Source organism: Corvus brachyrhynchos, unplaced genomic scaffold (assembly GCF_000691975.1).
Source record: "Corvus brachyrhynchos isolate BGI_N302 unplaced genomic scaffold, ASM69197v1 scaffold18, whole genome shotgun sequence".
NCBI lineage: Eukaryota > Metazoa > Chordata > Aves > Passeriformes > Corvidae > Corvus > Corvus brachyrhynchos.
Window position 1 is genome coordinate 3553999 of NW_008246064.1, and position 16577 is coordinate 3570575.

The following is a 16577-nucleotide window of genomic DNA, read 5'->3' on the forward strand; positions in this document are numbered from 1 at the left end:
ATCCTCATGTTTATGTTGAATTATTTTCTTAGGAGACAGATATGCTATTTTTAATTCATCTGGAGGAGTTTTAATTTGATTTGTAGAAACACAATTTCAAACAATTAAGGATGGGATAAGTCAGAAGCAGGAGATGGCAGGGACTGTACGTGACTGCAGAATGCAGTCTGTAGATACATTGCCATTCCTAACTGTAATAGGAAAAGCATGAAAAATGAGTTTGTCCTTCAGATTTTCTCCTATAAATGTCTTGATCACAACAGCAATAGGCTGTTTTGCTCCCTTTATTGTATTACTTAGTTTTCTGCCTTAATCTTTTCATATTTCTTATGCATCCATGCACATGCCCTAGAGGGAAGGAGGCAAGAAGTGGAAGTTTCCTTAGCCTTCCCTCTGAGGTTTAACCCGGGTTAATGTCTTTTCCTTTGTTTTGTATACGTTGTTGTTTCCTTTGCTATTCTCCTGCTGTATCTATATTCCTCAGTCCCAGAAGTACTGAATCCAAGCAGCTCTTCCTTCTTCTGCATTTTTTTCATCTGTTTGCCAGAGACTGACAAGGTGCAGATTTAATTCTTGGCTCTGATGAGAGTCAGATTCACTGAAACCACGGGCTAATGCTGTGATGTCTTGAAAGAAGCAGCAGTGAATCTGCCAACACCCCCTTCTCAAAGGTTCAGCCTGTTCAGCATCAGTGTTTGTCAGGTTTGGGGCAGATTTTGGTTCTCACAAAGTTGTGTAGTGATCCCCAGCACTGTTTTCCAGCCTATCAATGCAGGTACTGTTACCTGCTTTTTTTTTATTTTTTTTTTCCCAGGTTGGAAATTAGAGTATTAAATTTTCCCGTTCTGCTTCCCAGACAAAGTTAAAGGAGGAGGTTTTTTTGCATTTAACTTAGAGTGTATCTTGGTTCTGTCACTTAAGTTATAATATAACATGCAAGATATGGTTCCCACAGCAACCAGCTCTGCTGTACATTTTTTCTGCCTCTGGGGGCATGTAAAATTCCAGCTGGAATACTCCTGCATTTATCTGTAATCTTGATCCAAACAAGCTTTCCTTTCTGCTCAGGTTTTCATGCTCTTCTCTGCTTCAGCCCCAATGTGCTGAAGCACTAAGCAGTGTCAGTGATGACTGTGGATGTTTTCTTCCTCTGCTGAGGAGAAACGTCAGAAACAGGCTTCCTAAATGCCGTTCCACAGGCTTGCTGGTGTAGGTGAGGTCAAGGAATCGTGCTCTGGATTTGGAACAGGAAGCCTCAGTGTTTGTGGTGGTTTGCTGTTGAATCAGTGGAACAATTAGGACTCCTTGCCCCGAGGGTGTGATTACACGGAAGTTTTCCTCAGCAGCAAAGCTGGTTTAAGGAGTTCCTGGTTGTTTGGTCTCCACCCTGCCTGGAAAACTGGATTTCCAGTTACTGCAGTGGTCCCGTTTACAGTATGGCCTCGTAAGTGGGTGCAGGGGCACGGCAGTGAGGTGGTGAACCGTGGAACTCCAATCTCATTTTCTTGCCATAGGTAACCCAGTATCTTTGGAGAAACACATAGTTCATGGTGTTGAAAGAGTCAGTTTTACTGGATATGTGTGTGGGGTGCAAGACAGGACTGTCCATTGCAAGTGGTCTGCCTGATGTCAATATCCAAAAACTCAATATCCTTCTCTTACAAGTAGTTACAGGTTGGGCTCTCTCAGCTGAGGTAAGTCTGTGTACAGGTAGCTCCTGCTGACTTGTGCTGTCCTTAGGAGCTACTGCATTACCAACTTTTGGAGCAGACTAGGAAGCTTGTGACTTTGAGCAGAAAACCACTCCCCTCTCAAGTGCTGTGCTGAGAGATTGCTCTTTGCTAAGTAGGTGCCTTTCCATGGCCTTTGGTGTCAGAGTACACTGAGACACTTGGATGATGAATGACAAGTCATGCTAAATGCTTTATCAGATTGCACAGTATCTTGTAGGCTTCCTGTTGATGTGCTGCAAAGTGTATATTTGATGGGCAAGAATTTGTTTTAGCTGCATTTTTTCCATATCAATCACTAAATGTTGTCTCCTTTCCTTTGTCTTCTGTTGGGGTTTGAGATCAGTTGCTCTTCACCAGCTTTCTTTAAACATCCTTGTTAATGACAGCATTATTTATATTTATGGTTAGACTCCAGTTCTGAGCCTTTTGTCTGTGTCTTGTTTTGTCTTTTCTTGGTATGTGGCCCCTTCTGGGCTTGGAAAAACCTTCCAGTCAGCCTCAGCCAAACTTAATTTCTTTTTTTTTTTTTCTTTCTCTGATTTAGGGCTCACCTTTCTGTACTGTGAGTCTGTACTTGCTACTTGTGCATTTTTAGTGAGAAAAATCATGAGGAAATTGTGTAATCAAGCCTAATGCCATGTATAATACACACCAGAGTGCTTCATAGCATTATCTAAAACAGAGGTTTTATTTTAGGGAGGAGTCAAAGATATTTTTTTCTTTTCTGGAGACATTGTAGTGGATTTGTTTTCTCCTTGAAAATCTTGTAACTGTTCTTTAATACAGAGCTGGGTGCCTTATTTCCAGTGTGAACCTCATCCTGTGGCCACTAGATTCTGTCTTACAGTGAGACTGAGCAGTTTGCACGTGGAGCACAAATCCATAGTGAAACTGCATTTGAGTAGAGATCCAGCTGTGTTTGGATGTGCTCTCTCTTCCCCAGTTACTCCTAAACTGCTATGAGGCTGGGTCAGAAGCTGGCAGTATCTGCAGTAGTGCTCTCTCTTCCCCAGTTACTCCTAAACTGGTTTGAGGCTGGGTCAGAAGCTGGCAGTATCTGCAGTCATGCTGGTGTTTTCCAGCAGTGTGGTCAGTTTGTAAAGCACATGCTCTGGTGTGGTTTAGGCCCTGGTTCCAGTTCAGCTGAATTCGTTTCCAGTTAATTTTAGCAGTTATTATATTGCTGGATTGGGAACAGGTCACTGTGCAAAACAGTCATTTTCCCCTTCAGATTCTGATTTGCTGATCTCTTGGTCCAGTATAATGGAGTTGGTGTGAGAATTTGGCTGTATCCTGAGGCAGTGGATGTCTTACTTAGTGAGTGTGTCACACACTTAACTGAGATCCCTGGGATCAACATTGCCTTGAATTTATCAGCCTAATGCTGAAATCCAATCCTGGCCTTCAAGCAGGAGGTGTTTTCCTTAACAGTGAAATTCCCATGACTTCTGCTTTCAAAGTAGCTTCTACCTTGGCTGTGGGTTTCTCTCCAGGGATTTGGTTATTCTGTTGCTCCATGCCAGGCTTCCTGAGCCAGAATGCTGGAACATGACATGGAGCAATGCTTGGAAGTGGAGCTTGGCTTTGTTCTTTGTATTCCATGGTGCTGTGCTTAATTAAGTTGCAGTTGAGTTGTGAGTCAGAACCAACTCCCAAACTTACTGATTTGTGAGGTGGAAAAATCACAGCTTCATGGTGCTGTGGTGCCAGTAGTCAAACCCTGAGCAGACAAAGGGGGATGATCCTAAGAACACTTTCTCCAACAGAAAAGTGACTCTTGGGTTGCTTTTCTGCTGTTATGTGCACTGAGCATTTTGCTGATCCCTTTTTGCTGTTCTCCTTTCTGCAGAGGACTGGCAAATTCCCCCACTTCAATGAACATCTCAATGTGAAAGTGGTTTTAAAATAAATGTGCTTAAAGAGTGGCAGGCAGGACTGGGAGCAGATATAGCCTGGGTGTGAATCAGCCTTTTCACAACCAGGGCTGGTTCTGTGCGTGCGCTCTCGTCTGTCTACCCTCCACCCCCTTTTCAGGGTTAAATGCAACCTCTAACTTGGCTAAATAGAGGAATTTTGACCAAATGAATTTGAGCACCATATGATCTGCCTCCTCATGTTCCCTGAACCCTTTGCAGGAGAAGGGAAATGTTTGTGAACAAAGTCTGCTAATGGAGTCGTGGGTGGAAAGAGGACAAAATGAGTACGTGAAGAACCACATATTTTCACTGGACTTCTAAAACAAGTGACAGTTTGTTCTCCAGATTAAGGCACATTTGAGAGGAAAGACCTGAACAGTGGAAGTGGAGGGGCTTTTTTGGTGGGTTTTTATTTTGATATCACAAAAATTCTCATTCAGAATAAGAACCCTCAAAGTCTGTAAGCATGTACTCATTAAATGTGAAAACGTGATAGGCTGAAGGCCAGGTGAGTCCTCAGGAAATACAACAGAGGATCCTTTTCTCAGAACATAAAGGTGAGATTTCAGTGAAGGGGTTCATCTCCAACATCTCAAATTTTAGTTTTCTTCAGTAAAGATACTCTTGCTCTATTGCAGGAAGTCCAGTGTATGTCAGAACAACCTGAGTTAGCCCTGGGTGAAACCTTTGGCTAAGACCCATGTCAAAATTCACTAAACATGAGTGTGTTTCTCTGCTTGGGTGGGGTAAAGGAAGGCTGAACACTGAGTATTCTTGCATAAAATGTTGGGGGGGTGTTATGTAACCTCATTTCTATTTTTTTTTTCCCATTTTCCTCTGGGTTTTTTTTCTATTTTTGTTAGAGTCTGCTGTGTTAATGTTGTGTCCTTTGCAAATATATTGAACCAAGCAAAGATTATTTTTTTGGTAAGAGGATGCTGAAGTTGCCATTCAGGCCAACCAATTTATCCCTCAGTTTATTTCCACTGGGTTTATTGGATGTCTTGGTGTCCAGGTGAGCTAATGGCCAGTGGGCCAGAGGAGATGGAAAGTCAGAAATGGTGTGTCTGCTGGCTGCAGCAAGCTTTTAGATGAGCTCAGCATAAACTGCTTTACACAAACTAAGGGACACTGTGCACCCATGTAATTGTTTCCTCTGCAGTTTGAATTGTGCAAAATGAGCGTTTCCACACGGTGTTTGTATTCAAACCTTGCAGCCTGTGCTTTTGTAGGAGAGTCCAAAAGGAAAATACTCTTCTAAGTGAAAACTGATCTGCACAATTGTTTTGGCCTAGAAATTCAGTTGGGGTAGTTAACAAAATAACTGTTAAAAAGGAGAGGGTTTTTTTGTCTACCTGGACCTGAAGGGTGAGAAGAATATCAAACAAAAAACCTCCATTGTATTTTCCACTTGCTTCAAGAATTTACAAGGTGAAACTTCTAATTCCCCCTGGCCAAATTCATGAGAGGAAGTTTCTGTTCTTCAGATCCAAAAATAATTTTCTCTTACTTTTTTTATTGTGAGTTAGGAAGAATGAAGTTCCCTAAGCTTTTCTAAAACTGAACCCAGCTTCTCTAAGCTAGCTGAGTTTAATACTGGGATATTTTTTCCCTGTAAGTTTCCTGTTCAAAGACAGGCAAAGCTGCAATTTGTGCTGTGCAGTTGTGCCTGCTTTTCTCATTCTCTAAGAACTTCCCAGTACTGCTGACACTGCTTTGTGCCCGTAGCTGTAAAAACCATGCTAGTCCCTATCCAGTCATTAAACCATAGAAACCCAAGTTTGAAGGGGCTAAATGGCACAGGCTTTGGAAAAGAGGCTTAGCCGTCCCATGCTGGAACAATAAAAGTTCTGAGAAGTGTCTTCAGTCCAGATGCAAATACAAAGAGGGCAGTACCCAGTGCCTATGAAAAGCAGGGCCTTGCACAAGAGGCCTGGTGCGAGTCACGGGTTCCGTTTATTCCTGGGTGCAGTTTGAAGAAGTGGTTTGCTCTCTAAAGCAGGGTTTGTCATGGAAGACGATGTAATTCACACCATGCTTGGGGGAGAGACTAAACATGCTTCTAGGGAAGGATCTAAGCTACTCCAGTTTTGTGCACAGTGAAGAAGTGACTTACTGTCAGAATTCAGGCTCATTTGTTCTCTATTTAGTGATTTTCACTTTTTTCCCTGTTAGGGTTGTACCAGCCCTTAACAAATTAGATTTTTCATGCTATTCCTCTGCACAGAATTTGTAGGAGTTGAAAAAGAGTGCTTAATTTTATCAAGCTTGTTGCCTTCAGCTTGTGAGTCCTGGCAGCCCCCTGCTTTTTCCATTTCCCCCTTCAGCTTCTCCAGTACTCAGCACTAAACCAGCTTGTAACATCAGTATTTACCGAAAAACCTTCCAAGAGTCCTGTGTGTGTATATTTTACATTTTGGCTTTTTCAAATAACTTCTCAATTACTTGTGATCACAGGGGTTTTACAGCCTGCCTTGAGAATCTGCACCCGGGGGTGCATTGTTGCCTCTGCTTTCCTGCAGCAAAGGCTTCAACTTCTGACTCTGATCCTGACTATCATCAGTGAATTCCTTGTATATTAAATGATGATAAATTACACTTAATTTTGAATCAGTTCTTCTAGTTTAAACTAAGATGTTTAACTCTTCTCTAGGCTCTGTTTTGGATATTATCAAGCACATCGTGGCCAAAGGAGAACACAAGACTGGTGTCCTGGATGAAGCCTGTATAGCCACAATCCTTAAGGAGGTGCTGGAGGGACTGGACTACCTGCATAAAAACGGGCAAATCCACAGGTATTTTATGTTTTTCTCACTTTGTCATAAAATGTTATTGAAACAGAGTAGCTGAGCACACACAGTCTCATCCCACAACTTGCTGTGAGGGCATAAAGAGAGGAAAGTAAAGGTGGGAGCTTAATCAAAATGCAGAATTCAAATGTTTATATTCTATATACTATGTCTATATTCTGAGTAGGCCAAAGTTGGGTGAACTTCGGGGTGTTGAAAATTCTAATATAGAGAATCTATTTCTAAATGTCATCATTCAGCTGCAAAGTGTAGTTGATGGAAAGCTGGAAAACTTCAACTGGTTTTGTTTCTTGCTGAGCTACAAATTACCAAGAGCAAGGCATAGGCAGAGTGGAGCAATTTAATAAAAAGTCCTTCCAGCTCTGATTTTTTTTTCTTTTTTTTTTTTTTGAGGTTTAACTGCAAAATCAACATCATGAAACTCGAATTTGAGTAATTTCTTACCAAAAAAAAAAAAAAAAAAGGGAAATAAAAATAATGGAAAAACTTCTTCTGTAGGCAAAGCCCAGTTAACTAACTAATGGCCTGTGATTTGACAGATCACTGAAATTCATGGGTTTCTGTGCTGCTGTCTTGTTTGGGATATGTTTTTAAATCATATTTTCCTCTCTCCTGGTGTCAAGGTGTGGTGTAGTTCAGTACGAGAAGATCCTAAGTTGGTCTGTTCTGTGTTAAAAAGACTGAGATTTGCAATCCTAAATATGTGCTGAAAATAGAATATGCCGCTTGTGGTTAATATACACAATCCCAGCCACAGACTGCTGCTGGAACAGCCTCTTCTTTCTTGGGAAATTGGTGAGCTTGGCTCTTTTGGTACAATGCCATTATAAGCATTGCTGCTGCTGTGCTGGAGTAAGTTTCTGTCCTCTTATAGCTGCACAAGAAGAGGTAATTTTTTTGCCAGCACATTATTTTAATTAGAAAATACAAGAGGTATTTATTTCATCTTTTCAATCAAACTGACTGGCTTTTGTAGGTTATTTTGGATTAAAAGGAAAGAAACAGTTGGAAATAATTCAGGTGGAATTCTTCTCCCTTAAAGAAGTCTCAAATTTCGGTTTCCAGTCTCAATTAAAATTCTGATTTAACAAGAATCATTGTCTTCATTGGAGACAGCTTTGATTTCATAGCTGGTTGCTTAACTTTGTTTTTTAGAGATAAGACTTGAGGCAGCTCTGGGAATTTAGAGTAAAGTAATAAACCACCTTACTTGCCGGTTGTGGTAACTTTTCACTTTGCCGTAAGTAACTGACAGAACTGTGTTCATCTGTGACCTGCAGTTGGCTTGCTTGGCTGATTTAGTTATCTTCTGGTCTAGTGAAATTGAAATATATATGTTAAAGCAGTAGAAACCTGTTACATCTCAGTTTCTTGGAAGATACTGCATCATGTTTTATGCACTGAAGAGAGGTGGTTCACTATTTGGCTGGCTGGAAGACTAGTAAATGTGGTGAAGATTAGAGAGAATATTTATGTGTGTGGTGTGGGTTTTTTTTTTTTACTGCACTCAGCAAAAATACTGTGTTCACAAAATCCAAACTGCTTGGTCTGAAGAAAATATGATTCATACTGAATCCTTTGGAAATGAACTGGATCAAACCTGCTGTGACCATTCTCATCCTGCTTCAGCAAAGAAATCAAAGCTGTGTCATTGCTGCAGCTTAAGGTTGTGGTTGTGCATCAGCTCCTTTGCATGTGTTTCATCCCTGTGTTTTGGGGCTGCTCCAAAAATTGTGTAAAATTTTAGCATAGAAAAGGGTTTGGATTATCTCATTGTGTTGGACACAGCGGTTTGGGAAATCTGGAGAACTGGGATACAGAAGGAAAGTTGTGTGGTTTCCTACCTGTGATGCAAAGCTGTTTTGGCTGTTGGCAGAAGGCGAGCTGACATGCCTTTGAGGGATGAGACATGTTTCCTTAATAGAGTTCCTTTGCTGCGTTCCATTTTATCCAGATGTGTGTGTGCTGCTGCTGAGGAAAACACAGTTTAAAGTTGTAGTGCAGCTGGGACCTTTCCTCATCTGTAGGAATATCTGTATGGTTTTCCCATTTTGCTTAATGCTAGGGGTCATAATATTGGTCATGCCTGATGGGAAAGGCAGGTGGAAATCTTGCAGCCGTGCCTGAGATGCTCTGAGAGGAAGTGTTTAAAATAACTGAACTTTGGTCCCACGGGTCAGCTTAAAGTTTCTGGCTCTAAAGGAAAGCACATCAGGTGATGGCTGAACTGCAAATATTGTGTCTGTAGTGTGGGGCAGCTGTGCTTGGGGTGAACTTCAGGCCAGAGCAAGATCAGCTGTGAAGGGCTTGATTCAAAATTGAACGGCTTTAGTTAAGACCTGGAACAGCCAGCCCAAAATAAGCAGCCATCCAGCAGAAAAAATGTTCAGCTGGTTATGCTAAATATCCCAACTCAGCTCATGTTACACCTTGGAGAAAGCAACTTGATAACATTAGAGAGACAGTATGAGTGAATGACTGTAATTCCCACATCTGAAGTTGGACAGCCAGGCCAGTGTCACAGCCCAAAGGATGAATATTGGGTCCCAAATGTAATTTTGTGGGCACTGTAGACCAGAAGTGGGGCTGTAAATCATTGGTGAGATCAGAGAACATATTTCTGTCAGCAGAGCTGCTCAATACTTCTAAATTATGCATCATCTTAAATGGGTAAATGAAGTTAACACGTGAAAAACTGGCTTAATGAAATTTTGCTGCTGCTGAATCTTGCTCTGCCTATGCCTGCCTTGAACTTAATGCCACTTCCAATTAAGTTTTGGGGAGCTGGCTTGGCGTGGAAGTGTAAATCCCTGCTTTGGACAGGAGAAGAGTTTGACAGTATTCTCTAGAGGAGATTAGAAAGCCAAATATCTAGTGAAGGCTTAAATAATGATTTTTTTCTTGTTTACTTTCCTAATTAACAGCCAGAGTGAGTCTGAGACTTGAATAGACACCATTGTTCAGGAACAAATGCTGAAGTCTCCCACATTGCCCAAAGTGATGGGTTTTTTTTGCTTTCATCTTGCAAGGGCTGTTGGGAAGTGTCTGAGGCCTTAGGGCAAAGACAAAGGACAAGACAAAACCAGTTTTATTTTCATGAAACACTCTATACCACAGTAACAATTGATTACAAATGGGTCCCCATCTTCCTCCAAAATCACCTGTGCCTCCGTTTCCTGGGAGTTGGAAGCTCCCTGCCTTCACTGCCCTGTGCCTGTCCCTGGCCGCCTCTCCCATGGCAGCTGCTCCTGTCCCTGTTGTGGTTTCCTGTGTAGCATGGTGATCCCAATGAGACTTTGAAATCCCAGTGATCCGGCTCATGTAAAGTGAGTTAAGTACCTGGGCACCAGCCAGGGCGCTGAGGACAGAGGGCCACACTCGGAAGCCTTCGGATGAAGCTGTCCTGCAGGAATCTGCTCGGGCACATTTCTTTATGGAAGTCAAGCACGGCTGACATGCTATGAGGGGTCACTGCTGGGCTAATATGGGCTGGGTGACACTCAGGGTATGTTGTACCTCTTCCCCATTTGGATTCTGATTCCTCTGTGTATTTGGGGATTAGCAGCAGTTTGATGAATGACTTAGAAATAAAGCTAAAGCAAAACCAACCCAAGAGGTTTTATTGCTTAAAAAGATTTATTGGAGGGAAGTTCGGGGCTTTTTTTTTCAGGTGGTGCTGTGTATGGCAGGCTGACAAATGAATCATGCTGATTAACTGTTACAAGGTCTCTCTGTCTTTCTCCCTATTTTTATCTCTGAGCTTATCTTCTGTTCATGATTAGCTGTTGTGTAACTGAATATTTTAGTTAGTCCAGGTGAAATAATACACTGCTCAAATATAACCAGATTCTTCTATTGCAGGACAATAAAAGTGATACTGGCCTGTCTTTTTGTAAAAACAAAAAAAGCCTGGAAAGTGGTTTAGAGTTGCATGCACTTGAACTGTTGGCATGGCAGCAATCCAGCTATTAGTTTGTTTGCTGCTCTACTTCTTACAGGGTGAGAGGAGCAGCAGCATGTTTGATATGCTGAGTTAGATCAGCTTGTGCTTCCATACACAATGTTTGGGGGAGTTTTGGTGTCTTTTCAAAATCACAGTGTTGGCAGCAGGGTGCTGGGACAGCTGTTTGTGGCTTTGAAGAGACCCTGGAAACAATATTCTTCCTGTGGTTTTATGCCAAATAGATTCACTCTTTTTTTTGGACCTTAGCATGATTTTGACAGAGAATCAAAAGTTTAATTCTTTGCCTCTTTACCCATAATAAGAGTAAATATAACTTCTGAAAAATGGGTATGTCTATGTGAGTACATACACATCACCAATACTTGCATGTGGGATTTTGGAGGAGCTCACCTCCAGCAGCAAGGTTTGGATTTAAGATGAAGGAGCTGATGGATATATTTTGGCAGAACTTGGCTGTCATACAGGATTCAAGCTTAATTTTCATGTAGCTGATTAATGCATTGATAGCCATGCTGGCAGGTATTGTGGTTAAACTGGATTCCACTGTGCCTCTGAAATGCTGTACTTTCATGTTTCTGTAGGAATACTGTGGGAGAACTTCAGCCTCTCCTCCCCACAGTGCTGTAATCTTGCTTTGGGGAGTATGTTTTGGAAGTGGAGTTTGGTAGGGGAGGACTGAGGAATGGATAACAGGATGTGGAGCCTTTCCACCTCTAATTGCCAGTCTGATTTTAAGTCAGGACACCAGTAATTTGAAAGTTGTCTATTGCTTAGCTGTGGGAAGTGGAATTTTTTATTCAGAGAGATACTTTAGTCTCTTCTATAGTGTGGGATGGGTAGAAATAACCTTTAGAGCTGGTAGTTAATATGAATTTTAGAGCTTTAATTTGTAAACAATTCAGAAGCCAAAAGAATAGAAATGTTACTGTTGTGTGTCTCTGTGGGAAGGAGGACAAGATGCTGCTCTAGACTCTGCTGGGTGATTTGTTCTCCCAAATAAACACCTTGCTGTGCAGTGGCAAGGGCCCAAGGACCACTGAACCCCCACTCTCTGTACAGTCCAACTGGGGTGTATTGTGGTGGTTTGGCAAACCAGCACGTTTTCCTGGTGGCTGTTTCTTCCACTGCATCATCCAGAAATTCATTGTTTAAAAAAAAAAGAAAATTCCCTGTGGTTGCAGAGAGATAATATGAACCAGATGTAAATCCCAAACCTGCAGACAGCCAGAAACAATAACTCCTGTGGAGACAGTTTTCCTCAAAGTGGATAAAGACAGTCTTTACTCTGAAGTCTAAAAACCTGGGATTTCAACCTCTGATGGTAGATATGGCTGCTGAAATCACAGGGGTGCTGGGGGCCTGCAACATCTCCAGGATATGCCCCAACTCTTGGCAACTCCCTGCAATGCAAGGGTCCAGGTGGGCTCCAGGGGGATGCCTGAAGGTGTGGCTGTTGCAATCAGGTGTTTGCCCCACTGTCATTTCCCTCACACCCAGGTGCTACCTCTGAACTTTATCACTGGGTGTCCTGCAGTTACTCAAAGTAAGTTTGGCTTAGTCCAAAGGAAAATCAGCTGTTCGGTAGAACTACTCTGGCCTTTTATAAAAAGGAGGGGAGTTTTTAGGTTTTTCTCTCTGCCTTGCTACGTGGAGATGAGAAGCAGGAAAAATACAATGAAGAGTGGGAAAACAGAGGTTGGGTGATCTAAAGGTTCAACAGCACTGACAGGTTTTTTGGTCAGTGATCCATAACTGAGTTGTATACTCAAATAATGGTGGTTTCTAGCAATTCTCAAATTGTCAGGAGTATTTGAATTTGATGTGTTTCCAGGGGGAATAATTGTTCACTGTCTGCAGCATTACATGTATCAAGTGAAAATGTAACAGACTCTTAGCTTTTACTCTGAAGAAACCAAGTGCCATTCACGCATGTACAACACTGTTTGTGACATCTTTCTCGTGTCAATGCCTTAATCTGGTGTAGATTGCTGAGACTAGGTCACCCAGTACAGGCTCTTGCAGCATCTCTCCAGCAGCAAAGTAATTGTTTAAATTGTCTTGTTCATCTGTTCTACTGTGAATAATACATGATGTGAATATAACTCACTTCAAAAAGATGCCTTTGGATAGTGTTCCCTGTTTTGGTGCACCAGGATTTCTGGCCTTCATAGATCCTAAAAGCTGCATATGTGGAAATGCTTTAAACATTTCTTCAGACCACTGCAGTCTTTTCATTTGCGTGTTATGCTAAAGCAGGAGAAAAGGACCATTTGCTAAATTTGTGTGGTAACATATTAAACACACTTGAAAACTTTGCAAGGCTGCATCAGAAATTATTTTTGTATGTTTACTGAATTGAATTATATCCTGCCTTACAGAGTTCTAATAAAGCATTGATATTAAAAGGTAAAGCAAATACTTTCAAAAACAAAGGTGAGACAAAATCCACACACATTTAGGACAACAAACAAGGAACTGCCATAGAGAAATCTATCTCTTCATGGTAGTCTGGAAAGCATCACCAAGGGAGACTGGGAGTGCAGAGAGGACTTGTTTCCATTGTACAGATACCTGATTTAATAACTGCTTTCTCCATTTTATGGGAATAACTGGATGAAATAGAGATCTTTCTTCTTATGCTGGTCATGCTTAAAACTGTCATATTACAGATTTTGGAGAAGGAAGTCTTGCTGACAGGTCTTTTGTGAGCTCTGGCTGTCTTGACTTTCTCCTCCTGTGTCACGTTGCAGACATGGCTGAGCAGGAGCTGTGGGTGGCTATGTAGATAGGGACAGCTCTTGGCTGCATGGGGAATGCCTTGGACCTTGTGTGTATAGAGATATACTTACTGCTTCTCCAGAACAGGGTGCTTACTGCCTTTGGGAAATGGAGACCTTTTTGAGCTCCCCTATGTCAATTTTTTGGGGTCTAATTTGATCCAAGTTGGTTCTATATTTACCAGAATGACCTTTCATCTTTCCGTCATGGAGGGGAGATATGTAAATCACTGACATTCCTGTTTCTTCTGCCACCTGATGCAGCTTGTACTCAAACTGGGGTGATGTACACATGGTAATTTTTTGGAAATTGCTATTTCTTAGAGCACTAGGAACATGTTAGACGTGCCGAGACCTACTGCAGTATGGTGGTGTCACTGGTATTGCCACGTGAAGCAAACCCACCTCCTTCCACATGAAAGAATTTGACATGAAATACTGAAATAAGACCATGTTATAACTTGACTATTTCTTTCTGTTACCAATGACTAAGGCAGGGTATCCCAAAAATATCTGGGCCTCCAGGGGTAGGAACAGACCTTGTGACTCCACAGCTTGCTCTGTGTGTTGCTTTTCAGGCAGCAGCCGTTAAAGGGTCTTTGTGCCTTGTCCCCACTGCAGTCCTTAGGAGGTAGGATCAGGAAATGGAAGGGCTGAATAGATGAATTTGTGGAAGAAGTCCTGGTACATTTTTAGCTGCTGTTCAGTGTATAAAAGCTTGATTTCAAAGCCTGCTGGGCAGAGTCTTTTCCTTATACAAGAGAAAAAACATGAAGTTCTGACAGAATAGGGGAAACTTTAAATGTGGTGTATGGAGATGTAGCTTCTCTCTTGCCTTAACTGCTGAAGGTTATCAGAACCATGGGCTGTGTGGCAATCAGAAGCATGGGCTGTGTGGCAAATCCTCCTTGCCATGAGCTGATGTTACAGCAGTGATGTGCTTTGGGGTGGATGGGTGGAGCAAAGGCCTCTTTTGCAGGAGGAAGAAGTGGGGCTGTGAGGATTGGTGTAATTAGATCATCTCCACGTTTGGAGGTCCAGTGCTTGTAGCATTATTTTCTGGCAGAAGGAGCTGATGTGTTTGAAAACTGTTTTTTAAGGGTTTGGATTTAGCTGGAGCAACTTGCCTCACGTTGAGGTTACCTGAGCACTGCTGCTGGGCTGGAGGTTTGGCCATGGATAGGAGGTGGAGTCCAAGGCAGGCAGGATCTGGCCTTAAACCACACCTCTCTTTAATCCTCTGTTAGTATTGAACCACGTGGGAAGAGAAGGAATTAATGAGAGTGCCAAGCCATCAGAAACAAAGTTGGCACAGGAACGAGAAGTGTGAGCTGGATGTAATTTGCTGAGATAAAGGAAAATTGCAGGCGCTGCGATAACAGTGGCTGTGTGATGTGACACACTGCTGCCTGTCTCCCTTCATAACAGAGGCTTGCACCAAGTTAGCCCAAAGTCTGCAACTCTTTCTGTACTGCCTCAGCATCTTCCCAGCCCCCATAGCTATTCGGACAACCAAGATGACAGTGAATTTCAGGCATATCTCCTGCAGCTTTCTTTAGTGAGTTGTCCCTTGTCTGAGCTGACACAGCGAGTTAACCTAAAGGAAATCAAATTTGAGTCATGCTTTCTTGGGCCCCAAACCCTCTACTTAAAGCAGCAGTCCACTTCTACAGCACTAAAGGGCAGAAAATTGAGAGGGTTTGTAGCAAGTAAGCACATTGTGGAGCCTCTGAAAGATGTTTTATGTTTTTACAATGAAGTGCAATGGGAGATGAATTTCTCATGCAGCCCTTACTGGGGTTTCTGTTTGCCTATGCCAGGCGACAGGATGGAGTTATCTCTCCCAGGAGGTTTCTTGGCTGCACTCAGAGCGATCTGCCTGGATCTTATGGGTAGGGCAGGGAGAAAACAAGTACTTGCTGTACTCATAAAGCTCTCTGTGACAGAAGCTGACAGTGCTTTCCAGTGGGCTTTGTCTATGCATGGCTCTGTTTGCAAAGCCACAGTCTGTCTGTCAGTCACTTCTGCCTTTCAAGCCTTGCTTCAGACTGCTTTAAAAAAAAAAAAAAAAAAAAACCAAAAATTTTAATATTCCCAGTAACATTGGATTATTCTTCTAACTTTGTCCAGCCATTAAAATGATAATTCAAAAGCCTTTAATTATTTCCACCTATGTAGCCCCCATGACATTGCAGCTTCATAAATGCTTCTACTGTTTGAGCCTTGAAGTTAATTATGAGTTGCCTTGTGCTACTGGCTCAGCTCCTGTGTCGAGGTCCTGGTCTTTTACCACAGCCCAGCAGCTGACAGAGCAGCTCGGAGAAGAGGGAAGAAGCAGTCACTGTGCTTCCCTGATCCTGGGCAATAAAGCATGTCACTGGGCTGGTCCCTGCTGGAATTTATGGCAGCCTGTCAGCTGCTGCTGGGCCGCTGCCAGTGGCCACGAGGACCTGCTGAGAGGGCTGTGGATGAGCAGGGATGAAGCAAGCTGTGGACTTGGCCCTCTCTTCCCTCTATTTATGCCTGGCTCAGCAGGGAGTATGGAAGCTGCTCTGCCGGCTCTCTGCCATTGGAAAACCTTCAAGCTCTGGAAGATGTTTCCGAGTCCAACTCTGCAGTTACGTACAACACTGTAACAGGCAGTAATTGCACCTCACCCAAGAGTTTGGGATTTTATGTTCAACACTGTGGCATGAAAATGTTGGTGCACACAGCTTTTCTGAGCAGGAACAAGGACATGCTAATGTACAGCACTTCCAATACAATGGCTTTGAATGCCTTCTCCTATGTTGTACTGAACGTGCTGACGTTTGAGGGTGTAAAAATACTGATCTGCCTGCACGCTCCAAGCCTAGTTTACATTTTGCAGCTCTAAATGGTAAAGCTCTTGCCTGTCACCAGCTTTTTATATCTTTGCTTATAAGGCAAAGGGAAGAGGTGACACAGGTACAGCATATTATTGAAGGAAGAGGAATGTTTGCTGGTAGAGAGACAATAGCACTCATTTGGTTTAAAATGTCACAGATTGCCTCATATTTAACTGTATGTAGAGATACTGTCCTGGAAGTATTTTACAAATTACTCAGAACCATGTCAACTCCAGCAATTGGTGGCATTCAGCATAAATATTTTGAGTTATTCATTACCATTAACAGAAAACAGTAATTGTTGCATCTTTCACCTTCTGTTTTTTTAAATGAAACTTGGCAGGACCAACCACTCCTTCCTCATGCCAAATTATGCACTATAGAGTTCAGTCCATGAAAATTTATTGTTGCAGTTGATGTAAATTGCATCTAATGGGCAAATGACTCACGGCTGTGCTTACAGCCAGCTTTGTGCTCTAAAGGCACATGCCAGCAGGTTGGAAGCAAAGA

At 42.4% G+C, this 16577-nt stretch overlaps 1 protein-coding gene across 1 annotated transcript in view; it reads left to right on the plus strand.

Annotated features, from left to right (window-relative positions):
- Positions 1-16577, plus strand: part of OXSR1 (oxidative stress responsive 1) — a gene marked incomplete at its 5' end in the record, with an annotated part of 69373 nt that overhangs the window by 14158 nt on the left and 38638 nt on the right. The window contains one exon of the mRNA XM_017746774.1: positions 6303-6444. Within this exon, the coding sequence (XP_017602263.1) occupies positions 6303-6444 (142 nt within the window). The remainder of the gene's footprint in view (positions 1-6302; positions 6445-16577) is intronic.